Source organism: Phocoena phocoena, chromosome 17, assembly GCF_963924675.1.
Source record: "Phocoena phocoena chromosome 17, mPhoPho1.1, whole genome shotgun sequence".
Taxonomy (NCBI): domain Eukaryota; kingdom Metazoa; phylum Chordata; class Mammalia; order Artiodactyla; family Phocoenidae; genus Phocoena; species Phocoena phocoena.
Window position 1 is genome coordinate 18,566,121 of NC_089235.1, and position 17,726 is coordinate 18,583,846.

At 41.4% G+C, this 17,726-nt stretch overlaps 1 protein-coding gene across 1 annotated transcript in view; it reads right to left on the reverse strand.

Moving 5' to 3' along the window:
* Positions 1–5,637: 5,637 nt before the first annotated feature.
* Positions 5,638–17,726, reverse strand: part of JPH1 (junctophilin 1) — a 77,408-nt gene continuing 65,319 nt past the window's right edge. The window contains exons 4-5 of the mRNA XM_065895502.1: positions 12,468–13,105; positions 5,638–5,718 (exon numbers count right to left, since the gene is read on the reverse strand). Of these exons, the coding sequence (XP_065751574.1) occupies positions 5,638–5,718; positions 12,468–13,105 (719 nt within the window). The remainder of the gene's footprint in view (positions 5,719–12,467; positions 13,106–17,726) is intronic.

A 17,726-nucleotide genomic window follows, 5' to 3' on the forward strand; every position in this document is an offset into this window, starting at 1 on the left:
TAGTTAACACCAAACTTTTGTTTGAAGCACAAATGTTTCATTCTTTAGTGCTTTCTTGTGTTGAGATTATTTCCCAAATTCTTGCTTGGTTTCAGCGGATTGATGAGTAACGACAGACTTAAGTGATACTTGTTTATCCTTTTGAATATTGTATGGATTTGTAGGTTTCTGACCTCTCCTTTTATTTGGCTCAATTATCCGATTTAAAACTGCTTTTCAAATGCCACGTCTAGTTCTTAGGTGATGGGGTCCACCATCCCTTAGCTCCACAACGATGCTACATTTGAGCATCTTCTTGGCCTTTGTCACCTTCCTTCAGAAACAGCTACCTGATTTCTAGGTATTTGCTCTAGTGGTCAGAGCGATTGTTAAAACATGCCTAGAACATGAGAAAATTAGATGACTCTGTGGCTTCTCACTTTTGCCTCCACTTTTACTGAATTAGGGACGTGATACTTAACTATCAGATCCTTTTCTTTCAAATATGTGCAATAAGTGGCAGGAATGTGATACACATAGTCTTAAACTAAAGCCCTCTTCCACTGCTTTCCCTGAAGCAAATATCGTCAGGAATTCCACCAAATGTTCAGTATTGTTCTCGATTGTTTCATGAATGAGTTTGCTTGGGACAAGGATGCAGACAAGGAAAGACTTGTACATCAACGTTGTAGTCATCTTCCACTGATTTTATCTCTGCCTCCACACCCTCTCTCCAAAATTCTTTTCAAAGATGGATAATACTCTTCACCACAGTAAGCAAACAGCCTTATCAATCACTAGCTGACCAAACCTCTGGCCCTCACTTTCTGTGTTAATTCTACTAATAGTTTACCTAAATGAGACTTGGGATTCGAGAGAATACCAAGGCAATTCTATGGAACACGAAGATAAAGTATTCAAAAGGACATCGTGATATACATCTAAATCTTTTAGGCCTTCTATGTGCAGTTTCTGGGTTAATCCTAGAGATCAGGTTCAAACACAACCCCACACCAAGTTCATTTGTAATATGCCTCTCACTCCAAAATACCAAGCAAGATAGCACTTAAGAACTAAACGTTTATTAATAATATTTAGTGTTTTTTAAGGTTCAAAAATCATCTTATTTAAATACCTAACTAAAAGTTATGAAACTTGAATACACTTAACATTTAGGATTTTAAGTACCTTATTCAGAACTTTTGATAGACTCTGTTATAGTTACATCAACTGAGTAGCATTCAGGAACTGACGGAAATGGGCTCTTTCAACCCACACTGTTACCTTGAATTTCGTCGTATTTTCTGCCCGTTCATGGCTGATCAGTATGACAGTCTGGAATAATGCTAGTCAATATGTGAAATGAAAAAGCACAGCATTTAGAGTCATATCTGGGACTCTGATACAAATATTCGTAACTTTTTGGCTACATGACCTTGGGCGAGTCATTTACCTGCAGGAAATCGTTCACAGGGACCTTGTAAGACTCTAATGAGACGAGGAAGTTCTTTGTGTAAAGCGAATGTCTCGTATCCTACTATATTGAAAATCACATTTTAGTGTAGAGACGGAGCTCTCTAAGTGTGGCCTTCGATTTTCACAGTGAGAGAGACTCAATGACTACCACTAAGGAACATCATATGACCTATGGCATAATTAACCTTTATAAAGAGGCCTTTAGTGGGATCTTACTATACATTTTTTAATGTGTTTGAGACAGGAATTAAATTTTCCCCTAGTTCTTCCAGTTAGTAAAGGCTAACATGTACGAAGCAGTTCCTGTGCGCCAGGTACTGTACTAAGCACTTAAGGTAAATAAGCTCATCTCCTCCTCCTATGAGGTCAGTGCTGTGGTTCTACCCATTTTACAGATGAGGAAACCAGGGACACAGATTAGAGAAGAATCCTCCATCGATCGTGACCACAGCCAAAACTTCATCCATATTCACTGCATTCTATATACGCTGATATTTTCTCCTACTCCCATATGTCAGACCCCTGTAGAGGCTATGACAGAATCCTAAGTCCTTTCTGGTACTTTGGGGGTAAGTAGGACATGCTGGACATAGATAATTGACACACCTGGGATAATCGAACACGGCCTGATGGAGCTTTACACTGTCCTGGCAGAATACGCCACGTCCACAGCTGCCTATGAAGTTGGAGAGAAGAGCCTACACCGCTTTGCAAAGCCTGGGGGAGGGCTGCGAGTGCACAGGTTGAGCCCAGGGAGCTGCTCGCCACGACTCTTGGAATAGCTATTGTACGAAAAGGGCACGCAGAATATTTTCCAGATCTCTCCCAACCACACGGTCTTCACCCTAGCTTTGGCTTCAGCCACCAAAACACGTGGTTTGGACACGAATCTGGAGTCAATAATCTTTCTAGCACCCTGTGCTTCTCCCGCCTGCTCCAAAGTAGTCTGTCCTGTGTTCTGTTCCCTTAGGATTTGCTAGGAGATGAATCACGTGAGTTGATAAATCCGTTAACACCTAGAGGTGATAACTGGGCGTTGCGTACGTGGGGGGTCTTCGATACCTCAGCCCTCAACAGGAGTGGCTAACTTGGGAATTTAAAAGCGCTGTGGCAGCTCCGTAGGAAGCTTTTCTGGAGAAGGTCCGTTTATTGTACTTCACAGGCTGCCTGCTGATGCGTGGAGCCAGCCGAGGCCAGCACCGAGGATGGCTTCAAAGGCTGCAGGTTCTAGCGAAAGCAAGTTTATTCAGCTGCAGTTTGGACCTACGCAGCAGAGGCCAGAGCAACATAGTAATTTCTTTGGGCCACAATGGTCAGAAAACTGTAACTGAAAAGTGCCCACGCAGGAGAGACTTACTTCATCTTTAAGTTTTCCTTAAAAACAGGAGCAGACTCAAAACCCGGGATAAGGCACTAATACAATTAACGAAGGCAGTAAAGCAGAGCGATGAATCTTACTTTGCAAAATGATTCCAAAGGCCTAAGATGAAAGAGACGAAGAAAAAACGTAATGGTGCAGCGTAAGACCTTCTGCCAGGTGGGTTCTTTGAGCACTGCCCCCCCCATTTCTATTATTAATTTCTCAGCAGATCTTTCTTTCGCCACCATCACCAGCCAAAAATTCCACATAACTCAAGACGGTAATTTACTCATAAAGGAAACACACCTGCAACTTTATTAATAACCAACTTTTTTATTAGAGCAGATACAGTTGTGAAAACTGTACATTATACATTTTGGTTTCAAGGATTATAAATAACGGAACTCGCAGGTAGGGAGTTCTTTTTCACAGCAAGAAACTTTAAATAAACAAAGTCATGTTTTATTAAGTACATTGGCAGACTTCATGTGCTGTCCAAAATGTAGAGCACAGTATAACAACCCATTAGAAAGAGCCTTTCATGTAAAATACAGCTGTGCACATTTTAGAAAAATACCAACAATTTGAGCTTTGTTTTTAAAAAAGCTTATAAATCATACATACATTTATAAATGGAACCAACATGCTCACTTTATAAACATATCCTTTATTATCTGTTACCCATTATTTTCCAAAGCATTACACATTCGAAATAAACACTTAAGATTAAATATTTTATTTAATTTTTTTAAAAAATCAGCTTTCCCAGCATCAAGAGCGATGGGGTGAGGAAGGAGCAGTGAGAATATTGAGACTGACACAGGAACTGAAACGTTTCTTGGGGAAAAACGTATACTTCCTAAATTTAAAAGTCAAAGCAAAATGTAAAAAATAAATAAATATACAAGTTGTAATTTTCATTTGCTCTCTTTCTGCTTTCTTCTTTATTCCATATTGGTCACACCCAGGATTCTCAACGTATATGTACTTCTGCGAAAAACACCACTGCGTTACTGCCCTGCAGGTGACAAAGCATGCAGTCCACACCTGTGCTACTACGGGAATTGTCTCTTCTGCGTCGGAACAGTAGCAGATAAGGTAAAAAGAATCGGATTAAACCATGCAGATCGTGAAAATGTTTCGGAAGAGCTCCCTCTCCTCAGTAACGTCTTTCCCAAGATTGGACAGATAACTTACCTCCCCTGATTTTCTTTTTAAATAAGTATTTTTATAAAGACCACGTAGTTTCTCTAAGCATGCTTCTGAGTAATAAAGAATAAATTATAAAACAGCAAAAAAATCAGATTATGTCAGAATAACAAAGGACTGCAAAAGACAAGATACTTAAAAATTGTCTAAGCCTTTAAGATGTGAAATACAATTACAAAAGGACTTTGAAAAACATGAAAGGCGTAAAGTTGAGAAGCACTGATTTTAACAAAGCTTTATGCTCTACCTGAACGTTTTCAACAAAAATTTAAGTTTGGGGGAAAAAAAAAAAAGAGCAGTTATTAATAGCATCTTGCTTAACTTTCATGGGAATTAACATAGCTACTGACAAGATTTTATTTGGTTGGCAAAGTACGTCAGCAATGAAACTGAATCCTTTAAACACCGATTACTGCAATCCATGCAACATTTTGACTCTACTTCTTAGAATTCTCTTGTCTTTCAGCTTTTAAAATTTAGCACCTCCTAAGTGCATAAATAATTCATCTCAGTAGTGTTAAAAATGTTTAAAGTTAAATTATTTTTAGGTAGGTGTAATGCCTTTCAAATTGCTAACTTTTAAATAGCCTTTTACAGGTTTAGGAAGACTAAACGACACGAAGAATGATGTATTGCTATCAAAATAAACACATTTTCTCTAGCATTCTGTTGTTTCTTTTCCTTGAGATGCGACACACATGTGCTTCAGCCAGCCGGGACCGCATGTTGAAGATGACTATACATCGGATTTAAATAAACAGCAGAAATGAACATAATCGTGCACAAGCCAACGAAACCTTCTCTCCCGGGACGTTCCAGGAGATGAGAAAGCAGCAGGTCATGGCATAAGACTGGTGAGTGCTGCGGCTACCTACTTCTTCTAATGAGACAGGAGTGAATGCTGGAACCACGGCCACAGCAACACAATCCTCCGACCGCATTCCTCGGGCAGTCGTTTGTTTCCCCAGCTCCCTACTAGAATCGTCAGATGGTAAAATAGTAAGGCAGCTGTTGACTTCCATCAAAAAAAAAAAAAAAAAAAAATGCAGCTCCATACATTTCCAGTTTAGTCACACTCTGCTAGGACAGATGGAGTAGCCAATGCCAAGAACTTCGCCGGATGGGGCTGCTTCAGCAGATTTTAAAAAAGAATGATTATTAAGTTTTGCTCTCCAACATGGCTGCTTGCTTCAGCTCCCAGAGGACCCCCAAAGCATTCCCAGGGGGACCGAACGGGTCCTCCGGCTGAATTTCCCAAGTTTCATCTCTCTCTCTCTCTCTCTCTCTCTCTCTCTGTCTCTCTGGTGATCCCATCCTAATTCCAAGCCTGCTTCCCTGTGTCTGAGTCTGACTGGGGTGTGCCATTTAAAGGGCTGATGACACCACCGCAGAGAACTGTGGGCTAACACCGCTAGTTGTCATGACTTCACTGAAGGGTCAAAATAGTTATATCATTGAGTAACTATGTTGAATCACATTCAGGCACAGCCAAAATTAAAGTGAAGGACAATACGTAGTTGTTAAAAAAAAAAAATCTGAATATGGGGAAAAAAATGTTATATATTGTGATTTTATAGAGAAATTAAGGCTGTTCTTACCTTTCCTAATTCCAATCAAGTTAGAAAGTGAACAAAAAGAATGGCCAACCCGATATTCAACAGCATGACGAGGACAATCATGATTGAATTAGGGCCCTGGAAACGAAACAGAACAAAACAAGTGTCACTTTTCCATGTTAACAGCAGTAGATAAATTAGCTCACAGAACCAATTACCAGAAATATTTAAAAAGACCCAACACAGTTGCAGTAAATAAGGTATGAAGAATGACGGCAGTTCCAAAAGGTATAAACTAAAAATAGCTAGGCTGTATTTAAATGGAGCCATCTCTGAACTTTCACTTAAAGATGAATCCAGTCTTGATTAAACCTAGAACACGACTTAAAAAATAATCGACTTCACCTCGAAACACTGGGCAACAGTCTGGGTGAGACACAGCTCACCATTAAGGGTTTAAAAAGTGATGGGAATTAGATACGCATTTTTGTTAAGGTGTATGTAAGTTGTCGGATAAAGAAGAATCATTTCCTCATAAAGGCAGTTAGAAGGGGAGAGTGAAGTCCGCAATGAGGCTGCTCTGGAAAAGTTTAGGAAAAACTCAAAATGAGGTTCTTTGACTCTTGCTTTTCCTGGTTTTCTTTTTGGATACTGTCCCTTCCTTAAGGTAAAAGCTGCAAGTGGGAAATTGAGCCCTCTCAGAAATTACTGTGCAGGTCTAATTTTTAATTCCTCTGCTTAAAGCCACAACGTTTCAGAAATCAGGTTACATTTTAACAAATCAGAGTCCTATTTTGCCAAATACTGCTATAAATAAATACCACATAGCCCAAGGTACCCAAAATTTACTTTTTTTTTTTTTAAAAAAAAACAAAGAAACCTTATATGACCCATCTTTTTAGATCTGCCTGTGCTTGGCCATCTTTATTACAAAGATGCGATCTTGGTATTTACTATTAAAATAGTGTCTAATTCTTAAGTAGCATTAAAAGTGTTCTAAAATGTTCTAAAACTTGCCATAAGAGAGGTTGGGTAGGTAGTTTTATTCTCATTCTACAGATGAGGAAACAGTTGTACTATATTTGACTATCCAATGAGACAACAGTGAAACTGGGTCAGAGTCCTCAAATGTCGTATTGATGTGATTTTTTTTTTTTGGGGGGGAGGGGTGGGTAAGTGAGCAAGGGAGACCGGAACTGCCACTGGTCCAGTGCTTATCTCGCAGGACCTAGGGCTTGAGTCTCATATCCTTCAAGGACACCTCCTTTCTGGATGAGGTCACAACCTCCTTGGTAGAGGTTGGTAGAGGTTGGTAGAGGTCAGAGTACCCTGTTCTTTACCCTAATGCTTCACACTTTACTGTCGTTTCTTGTTAACTGTCATCTTTCCCCCTAGACTGAGTTCCACAGGGGCGCTGCCTTGTTGACCACTCTATACCCACACATAAGGGCTGCCCGATTCATCCAGGCAACCAATATTTAATGAAAACCAATCTTTTGGTACTTTTCCAAGTGCTATGGAGGTGGTGGTTGAACTGATACAGTCACTGTATTAAATGAGGAACAGGGTGATTAATAAAATCAGGGTGAGAGAGAGGAGGAATAAAAATGGGTGCCCTTGAGGTAGGGACTGTTAGGAAGAAGAAAAAGCCTAGTTCCTAAACCCCAAGTAAATGGGAGGAAAACAAACAAACACTTAATTCTTCACGGTGACCATTAGTTCCATTTTACAAAGCTCCGAGAGGGTAAATGTCTTGCCCAAGGTTACTCAAGCCAGTTTGAACAAATTAGAACTGGGATTAAACTTTAGTCTGTTCACTTCAGAGCTACATGTTCTTTTTATCTCCATTAAACCCACAGGCCTTAGTTTCAAAATAATTTCCCATCAACTTCTTTAAAATGGCATTTTCATCTACATCCTATGATACTGTAGTATCAGAAAAACATCAAATCTTGATAATGACCAATGGTTCTTTTAGTAGAGCTGTGTTCTAAACCTATGTAACTCCTCAATCATGGTTAACTTAGAACATATAAATAATGTAGGAAACTCAGAAAATAATTGAGATGATCTTTCAACGTTATTACTCAGCATGGAGATTAAGGAAATGCTATTACTACACAAACTGATTAGATCTTGCTATGAATGTGTTAAGAATTTTGGGATCGTCTCAACTCTTTTGGGTTAGTGGATTTCTTTTCGTAATTCCTAAAGACAGTGATATGAAAGAAGATGAGGAAAAGTAACAGGGTCAGAGCAATACAATGGAGTTCAGTGACTTACACGGACGCTAGGAAAGCGGAATAATAAGAGTACCTTCAGTAAAGCTACTTTCAAAGACTTAAGGTGTGCCTGGACCTTTAACTCCCATTTCATAAGTCCTTATAAGGTTCTATGAATTCATCTAACCTTTTTGAATTGGTTAGTATTTTGGGCTTGTGTGTGTGTGTATATATTTATATACCTAACACTACTGAACATGTATTTCTCGTATATATTCTAATATACAAACACATGTATATTTCTCCTACTAGTATAGCTCCATTATATAAAGCTGTTCTTAAAGATGACTCAGTGAAGATGAGGGGTAAACCAGCAATAAAAGACTCAAACAGCAACCAGGTAAAAAATAAATTCTGGGATGCTGTGTTTAATAGGCAGATACCAAGACGTCAGTGACCTCTGTGCTCTTCAGATACCTGGGCTGGGTACAGGGTGGAAAGCTTTAAGGTGAAGTCTCATAAATATGACTGTGGTGGCCAGTTGTAGCTTAAAATAGCAAAATGAAAAAAAAAAATCAGTCTTGATTTTCAAGACGGACTGGGACAGGTGTAATAAAAGAAGCTGCGGCAGGGCAAAGTGCGAGTCTTGTTTGGAAGAAACTTTCAGGCAGTTAGAAAATAAAGCGCAGGAAGTCAAAATATGGAAAGACGTTCTAACGCAAAAGTTTTTTCTTCAAGATACTATCGCTCATTTAAAATTGTGAAGAATTTTCTGAAGAGTTAATATAGTTTATGTTAAACCTCAAACGTCTCCAAAAACATGGAAAAAGCAAAGTTTAATTATATGTATTTATTGACTGTGGTTTTACGACAATTCAGAAGAAAGGTCGGGTAAATCTCAAACTCTGAGGCTGATCGGTGTAACTGCTAAGAGAAAAAGTGCAGGTAGTTTTCAGGAGTTGAGATTCCTAAAGAGAAGACTCCTCACTAGCCTGTTTGATGATAAGGTTCTAAAGATAACCTCTACTGCCTCCTAGCCAAGCTGCCACACCGCAAAATCCTACAAAAAATCCTGGCATCCCATAGAATTGAGTCCACGGGAGTCACAGACTGAAGGGACGTTGCAGAGTGATCCTTGCCAGGGCTTCCCTTCCCCTAAGTGTCAGCCTGTGTCCCAGAAGAGTCTCTCTGGATTTCTGGGCGATCGATATCCAGGGTGATCCTGAGGGTGGGTCAAAACCTACTGGAGTATTTATGAACTATGTATGCTTCAACTAGTGTTAAGACAAACTCAGTAACAGTCAATGCTCTTGGGATACTTACTTTGTGCTAGGCACTGTGCTGAGAACTTTATAAAGTATCAACTCATTTAATCTTTACCACAACCCTTGATACAGGTACAGATGAAAAAATCAAGTCACAGAGCAGTCAAGAAACTCGCCTAAGGTCATCGAGCTGGTAAGTAACACAGCTGGGATGTGAACCCGTGAAGTCTGGCGCCAGAGGCCATACCGCTAGCCACTAGCCTACACTGTCTCAGCAAGCTGGCTGACTAAAATTGTGCAGGTTGTTTGGTCAGCCACCCTACACGTGGTGATGCTGACTCAAGGTGGATCTCTCACAAAGGTGGATTCAGTCTGCTTCCCCTCAAGTGTCTGCTTCAGTGTGAACTCTGCCATGAATTTCCACGTTGTTATTTGTAAACTTCTGACTTACACAGTGTCTTTTTACCTCGAAATTGTATGCAGTGCTCTTTTGTTTTAAAGGCCATTCACTGCCTACCTTTAGGATGATTTTGTCACTTCCTAACTCTCTGTGAAGAAAACAGTTATAAGGGGTGTGAGAGGCAGCTTTATGTTATTTAGGAAGAGAAGGTTAATTGTGAAACTCTCCGCACGAAGGTGCCAACTCAGTCCTGCCTTCCAGCTCCCGACAGAGGTGCAGAGCTGCTGGCCTCCCTTCTCTCTTGGGGTGTTTAGGGGAACCCTAGAGACCAGCCTGCAGAGCTGCACGATGCTTGGCCAACTCCCAGAATCTGACTGTTTTGCACATTCGTTAAGACAGATGCTGTTTCTAAACAAGAAGGCTGTGAATTTACCAAATATACCTATTAGTAACGTTTATACAGAAAGACTACTAGGTAACTCATCTAATATGAGGAACACTGGGGCACACACTTCCCCTTGGGGAGTTCTGGAAATCAACTGAACCCCACTACTGGGTACCCAAAGGTATAAACGATAATAGCCTTGCATTGCCTGAATTTCCCCTTTGTAAATCAGGCAAACCAACACTAATACGTATGTGAGGCTTTATTAACCTATGGCTATAAATGCTGAAAGCCAAATAAGAAGTGAGTTATCACATTTAGCAAATTCAGTAGTGATGATATTAGCACGGACAGTTATAATATCAGGATACTGACATACCAGTGTTAAAATATTTTAAAAGATGAATGCTCACTGAACAGCCTCAAAGTTGTTGTTTTGAAAACCATTTATCTATATGGAGGTTGACTCTCAGAAAGTCAATCATGTTAACCTGATTTATTCATATTTAGATAATTAAAATGGTGAGAATTTGAAAAAGGTGGGAACCTGTGTTGATAGATATTAGCAAAATAAACCTAGGAAATTTCAAATATAAGTTAATTTAAAAATGAATTTCAATGTCTAACCCTATGAGTAGATAGAACAGTAAGAAAAATTTTTTCTTAAAGGTAAGAAACTGATGGATGTATTGTTGGCCAAAATATTAATCCACACCTTTATGCAAATATGTTTCTGAAATTACTAGTAAATACTGGGTTGGCTATGGCTTCCTCCCTTTTCCAAAGGCATATGACTAGGTCAACAGATCAGTCAGCTTTTTACTTAGCTTCAGATTTTATAAATTCTACAGAATTTGATAAAATACTAATTCCTTTTATCATTAACAAATCTCATGGAATGAGAATGTTGGTATTTATCAATAACTGAAAGCTTTCTGGTTGAATAACAAAAACCTTAAATGCTCCAGACTCATAATAAAACTAGCATCTACCAGAAAACTGAAATTTTAGGAGAACTGACACTTGGAGGAGTTAGAAGACCAAAGTGATTTTCTTAAACAGTTGAAAAATTTCACTTCTCATATGGGAAAGAAAAAGTTCTAGCTGCAAAGCCTGGCCATTAAATAAAATCCACACTATTTATGAGAATAATTCATAATAGCTAGAAAAGATGTTCTTTTGTCTAAAGATGCTGACCATTGTGGGTGCAGAGTCAAAAGGCAGGTTAAGGACTTAGCAAATGGCAGTGGAGCCCTCCTCCTGGTTAGAGCGCAGGGGACAGGTGGGCCATGATTCCTTCCCAGCCCTCAGAATTAGCTATTGTTATGGACTGCATATTTGGATCTATCCCCTGCCCCCAAATTCATCCACTGAAGCCCTAACCCCCAATGTGATGGTATTTGGAGGTGGAACCTTTGGGAGAGAATCAGCTTATGAGGGTGGAGCCCTCAGGATGGGATTAGTGCCCTTCCAAGAAGAGACGCCGGAGAGCTTGTTTCCTCTCAGTCCCGTGAGGACACAGGGAGAAGACGGCCTGTGTTCTATGGACCAGGAAGTAAGTGGCTTCTCACCGGACACTGAATCTGCTGGTGCCTTGATCTTGGGACTCCTGAGCCTTCAGAACTGTGAGAAATAAATGTTTGCTGTTTAGACCACCCAGTCTAGGGTAGTTTTGTTATAGCAGCCAGAGCTAATAAGACAGCTACCGTGTAGTCCTTGTTTTTTTGGTGGTGCCTCACAGCTTGTGGGATCTTAGTACCCTGACCAGGGATCGAACCCTGGCCCGCAGCAATGAAAGTGAAACAGGAGAGAAGGGGGCAGGGCACAACCTTTAAAAGAATGGTGTAGCCACAGTACATGACAAAGACTGGTTAGAACCAACTAGGTCCAAGATGGCAGAAGATTTGACTTCCAGAAGACCTTAAGCCTCATTACATGCTCATTGTAATGTATCACCATATGCTAAATGACACATCCACCAGTGCCATGACAGTTCCGAGGCCAACCATAAAAGGTCAAAAAGTGGGTGGTGACCCAATTCCTGGAAATCCCCGCCCCTTGCCCAAAAGTTGGAATAATCCACTCATTAGCCTATGAAATTACCAGCCCATAAAAATGAACCACCCCATATTTCAAAGCCTCTTGCCTTCCAAGATGGCCCACACTCTGTCTGTGGAGTGTGTTTTTCTCTAAATAAATCTATCACTTTGTCTCCGAATTCTTTCACAACGAAGAAAGAACCTTAAATCCACCGGGAACAAAAGTGCAGAGTCCTAACCACTGGACCGCCAGGGAATTCAACAGCTACCATGAAGCTCACCAAGAAGTGCTGGTAAAGGCTTGTAAAAGTGGAGCTGCAACAAGCTAGTCACGTCAGCCTGCCTGCGTGAAGCCTGAGGGTTGGCCGAGTGAGCACAGAGGAATTTCTGCCCGAGAGCCCATCGTGGCTCAAGCTACCCGTGCTAGGCTCTACTCTACACAGCCCGGTGCTCCCGGGGACTTTTGCTAAGCCTAGGTGCAAATCGTCATCATCAAGGCGCAGATGCCCCACGCTGCCACCCGAAAGAACCAAAAGGAGCAGAAGTGAGAGAAAAAACACGTCTTGCACAACTTACCGAATTGGCTTCTTTTTCCAAAGGGCACGAATCGTTGCTTGCTGGATTCTTTGGTATAGCAAGTTCAGACTTCTTAGCTTTTGGCTCAGCTTTGCTTTCTTTGGCAACTGGTTTTGTCACAGATTTAGGGGGACTCCACCTGTTGGGCGATGGCTTGTGCACCAGCGCCGAGGAAGACTGGCTTGGCCCTTCCTCTTCTTCCACGTCCTCCGGGGGGTACTGGGGGGCGTTCAGTTTCACGTAGTAGCCGTGATACTGAGAGTGCAGCTCCCCGTTACTGGGGCTAGGGACGTGGTGACGGCCAGAGTACCTGGAGTGGGGCACAGCCGCTCCCACCTCCTTCGTGGGAGCCTTGGAGGTCAAGGGCTTATTGACGGTGGCCGTCACCTGCTCCTCGGCTGTACTCCTTTTGTCTTGGTTGAGTCTGGCCCCTGAGCTGGGATTCTGCTTCTTCACGGGCTTTGGGGAGGGAGAGCCGCCTTGTTTGGGACTTGCCTCTGGAGACGCCGGGGGTGTCGTGCCTTTGCGATAAAAATGGGGAGATTCCTTTGGTGTAGGTGGCTTTTCCGGGACCTTTTCTTCTGGATTTTCTTTAGCATCTACACCTTCCTGAAATCTCTGTTTGACATAATCTGGACCTGGGGAGAAAGGGGACAACACAAGGGAAGGTGATAAAAAATAATAAGGCATAAAGGCTTGTTCCTCATGGCTACTCATATATTATTTTGCTAAATCAGCTTAGCCTTTTCTCTTTTTGTTTTGAACATATTTACGAGGCTTTGACTAAGCATAAGGACGTTTCATTCCCTGGGAGAAAAGACTATTTACTGATGAGAAGTTTTTAAGTTAATATATACCATTATGTACACTATTGTGATAGCCACAAAAGTTAAACAGTCCTGATTTTTGCTGCTGGTTGAATACAGAGGCAGAATTCACATGGATAGAGCACTGGAGACAGCACCATAATTAATCTGAACGTTCCAATTTACATGGTGTAACTAAAATACAGAGTATACACTCATATACAAAAATAAACTGACTCTTTTGTTTAATATGTAATAGAACACTTAAACATATTAATGTTTAATAAAGTATCTACACTGTCGGTGGAGAACATGCAGATAACATTTTTAATGACCCTTCATCAAAGGAGCATTTAAACTGCCTAGTTAGGAACAACTTCTGAGCTTTAGGTTACACTTTATAAGATGACTTACTCGGAGTCCCTTCACAGCCTGGGTTTGCATCAGCAGCGTTTCTGCAGGCATCAAAGTCAAGACAAGGCAGTTGGCTTTGGCTCTGTAGTCTCAGGATTTTTTTTTTTCTTTTTCTGAGTACTTTAGAATTGTGTAACTATCATATGTTATTTTCATAAATAGAAGAAAATTTCACTTAAAAAAAGGGACCCTGGTGCCATTGTTATTTTATGGGCAGATTGTGGGGGGAGTGGGGATGTAAGGAGAATGTGCATCACAAGGTGATACCGGCAGTGAGTGCTTATTTAAGGAGGCCAGTGGTCCAGAAGAGGGCCTCTCTGGGGCCCTCAGAGACATGCTCCAAGGCAGTGCCCTTCTTTCTAGGCACTTTGCCCCTCAGCCCCTCCCCAGTAACCAGGTCCTGCGCACCCTTTGGCCGCCACTTCACCCATCAGCCATTTTTCATCACAGGAAGTCAAGGTCACACAGTCCAGCTGGCCCTCTTCTCTGCAAATGGGCAGGAGGTGACAGTGTCATCTCTGGAGTACCCAGGGAAGAAATCACCCACCAACTTGCTTACACGAGCTGACCAGCTCTCTCTTGTCAACTCCAGAGCACTGCATCTGTTCGCTTCCCTTCCCGTCTCTACTCCCACCTCTCAGCCCAGAGGGGCTGAAGAGCAATTATCCTTAAAATTGTTAAAATTTTAACATGCCTCCATCAACAGATGAATGGATAAAGAAGAGGTTTTATATACACACACGTGCAATACTACTCAGACATAAAAAAGAATGCAAGTTTCCCATGTGCAGCAACATGGATGGACTTGGAGGGCATTATGCTAAGTGAAGTAAGTCAGAAAAACAAGTACTGTATGGTGTCACTTATGGAATCTAAAAGATACAACCAACTAGGAAATATAACAGAAAAGCAGCAGACTCACAGACATACAGAGAACAAACTAGTGGGTACCAGTGGGGAGGGAGGGAGGGGCAGTGTAAGGTGGGGGAGTAGAAGAACTACTGGGTGTAGGATAGGCTCAAGGCTGTACTGTACAACAAGGCGGGTATAGCCAATATCTTGTAATAACTGTAAATAGAAAATAACCTTTAAAAATTGTGTAAAAATAGGGCTTCCCTGGTGGCGCAGTGGTTGAGAGTCCGCCTGCCGATGCAGGGGACGCGGGTTCGTGCCCCGGTCCGGAAAGATCCCACATGCCGCGGAGCGGCTGGGCCCGTGAGCCATGGCCGCTGAGCCTGCGCGTCCGGAGCCTGTGCTCCGCAACGGGAGAGGCCGCAGCAGCGAGAGGCTCGCGTACCGCAAAAAAAAAAAAAAAAAAGAAAAAACTGTGTAAAAATAAAAAATTTCAAAAAGGTAAATAAAAAATTTACATACTACCGACTTGTAATTGCTCTTCCCATGTTGTGAGACTGCCATTTATTATACAAGGCACTTTCCAAAATGTAAAGCCTCACCAAAATCTTAGGAAGCAGGCAATATCCCGATTTTACTGATACGGAAACAGCTGTAGCAGCTGAAAAACCCGAAGTCACACAGCTCCTGTGTATCCTTAAGATAAAATATAATGCAACGTGGAATACACTAAGCCCAGAAATGAGAATCCCCAAGGACCCACATTTACAGCTTGTACTCGGGGCCAAAAGCATAAGAGCATTATCTCATATTCCATCCTCCAGAAGACAAAGCCAAACAGGGTTCACGTTTCCCAAACAGGTCAACATCGCCAACAACTGAGATTTCCTTTTCTAAACTTGGTTAAGTACCCCCTTTAAAAAAAATTGGCAATTTTCTTTTACATTCTCCATTAAAAATGGCAGTATGAATTCTTGGCACAGAGAGATGTATCTCACTTGAGTGAAGAAAAAGGCAACTGCAATTATTCAAAAGGTGCTGTCTTTGTTTCTGGATTCTTCCTTGGTGTTGTGACTGGGACGTACCACCAAGACATACCTGCTTTCTGGGCAGCACCAGAAAGCGACATTCCTCATCAACAGGCTTGCCCCTACTTTCAAAAACCCATGAAGAACATTTGTACTGGCCTTTCATGGAGAAGCCCCTCATCTGCACACAACCTCTCCTCTGCAGTGTGCCATTGACATATTTTCCTCCCACCCCTCTACCCCAGATTTCATCAGAACTTGGTTTCATTTGTGCTTCTCTGTTATCCAATTTTAGAGCATTACTGAAATACCCATCTAGGCATGGTAGTAAGTGTTCCGTGCAAAGGTAATTAATAGTCAAGACTCTTAGAGCCAGTCATTTTTCATTTAAGCCGCCTAACTCTGAAACACAAATTACGAAGTACTTTGTAACGTCTTCAATCTAAGGGGTCAGTGCAAAAGTTAATTTTGCAAATCCTTCTCTCTTGAGATGAAGTCATATTAAAAGCTAATGTTTAAATACACACAACAGAAAAGAACGGGAAAAAATAATCTCTGGCAAACATGACTAGTTATGCACTCTTGATGTTGCAAGGAGGAGACAGTCACTGAACCACGAGAAATAAAGCTGTCACAAAGCCTATGTGCTCCATTTTGAAAAGGTGAGACCCTAACAGTGACGCTTACAAGTTCAGGATTTATCTGCGTAACCACTGGTCTCACCTGCGTTTACTGCAGAAAGCAGATGAGAAGCTGAAATGGGAGCTGCTCTGACAGATCCCAGCAAGCGGCAGCTGCCAGCAAAGCATGAGACTCTGCTGAAACACTAACAGCGACAAGAGAGTGTTTATTTGGGAGGAAACTCAGGTCATTCAGTAATAGCGGGTCCAAGAAAAATAATTTTTTAAAAAGTGATATGCTTTAGTTATGTGGAAGAAGAACAAAGACTTACAAATACCTGAAGACAAAGCACAGTTTCAAACGCTCTTTGTAAAGAGTAAGTAGAACTCTGCCTACCTCTTAATTTATGCTATCGTTAATAGGCCAAGCAGAGAATGATTTGGCCACTGGAGGATTTTGTAGTAACCGATTTACGAAGCTTTATTTTGGATTCCATTGAATGTATTTATTATGTTTATGAACTCTCAAATACCGGTCTAACCACTCCTTTAGATCTTTAGAGATCTCATGCATTGCTCCTTTGCACAGTTTTCCTGTCTTAAATGTCTTAGGAAAGGCATTTCTTGTGCCCTATCTCCTAAGACATGGTTTTCAGGCGTATTCAATTCAGTTTTATTTACAGGGCTTCTAGTGATATTCAAAATCTGTTGAGCTCAAAGAATTTACCAGCACCACCTTTCAGATGAAAAAATCCCTCCCCAGCTTTATTATGCGTTAAAAATTGGCTGGATAAGGGAATAAAGGCACTCCAAAGCAGTCAATCCACATTTGCTGCCCATCAGAGGTACCTGCGGTGCGATGCCCAGAGAATTTAATAAGCATGAATCGAAGCCTAGAAATCTTGATGTTTAACAAATGCTCCAGGTAACTCTCATGTACCCAGTATTGGCATTTAAAAGTATGGCAAATTTGGGATTGACATGTAAACACTGCCATATTTAAAATAGAAAACCAGGGACTTCCCTGGTGGTGCAGTGGTCAAGAATCCACCTGCCAATGCAGGGGACATGGGTTCAATCCCTGGTCCAGGAAGATCCCACATGATGCAGAGCAACTAAGCCCATGCGCTCTACTACTGAGCCTTCGCTCTAGAGCCCGCACGCCACAACTACTGAAGCCCGTGTGCTCTAGGACCCGAGTGCTGCAACTACTGAGCTCGCGTGCCGCAACTACTGAAGCCTGCACGCCTAGAGCCTGTGCTCCGCAACAAGAGAAGCCACTGCAATGAGATGCCTGTGCACCGCAACAAAGAGTAGCCCCCGCTCACCACAACTAGAGAAAGCCTGCGCACAGCAACGAAGACCCAACGCAGCCAAAGATAAATAATAAAAAAAGAAATAAAATAAAAATAAATAAAATAAAATAACCAACAAGAACCTACTGTATAGCACAAGGAACTTGGCTCAATATTCTGTAATAACCTAAATGGGTAAAGAATTTGAAAAAGAATAGATCCGTGTATACGTATAACTGAATCA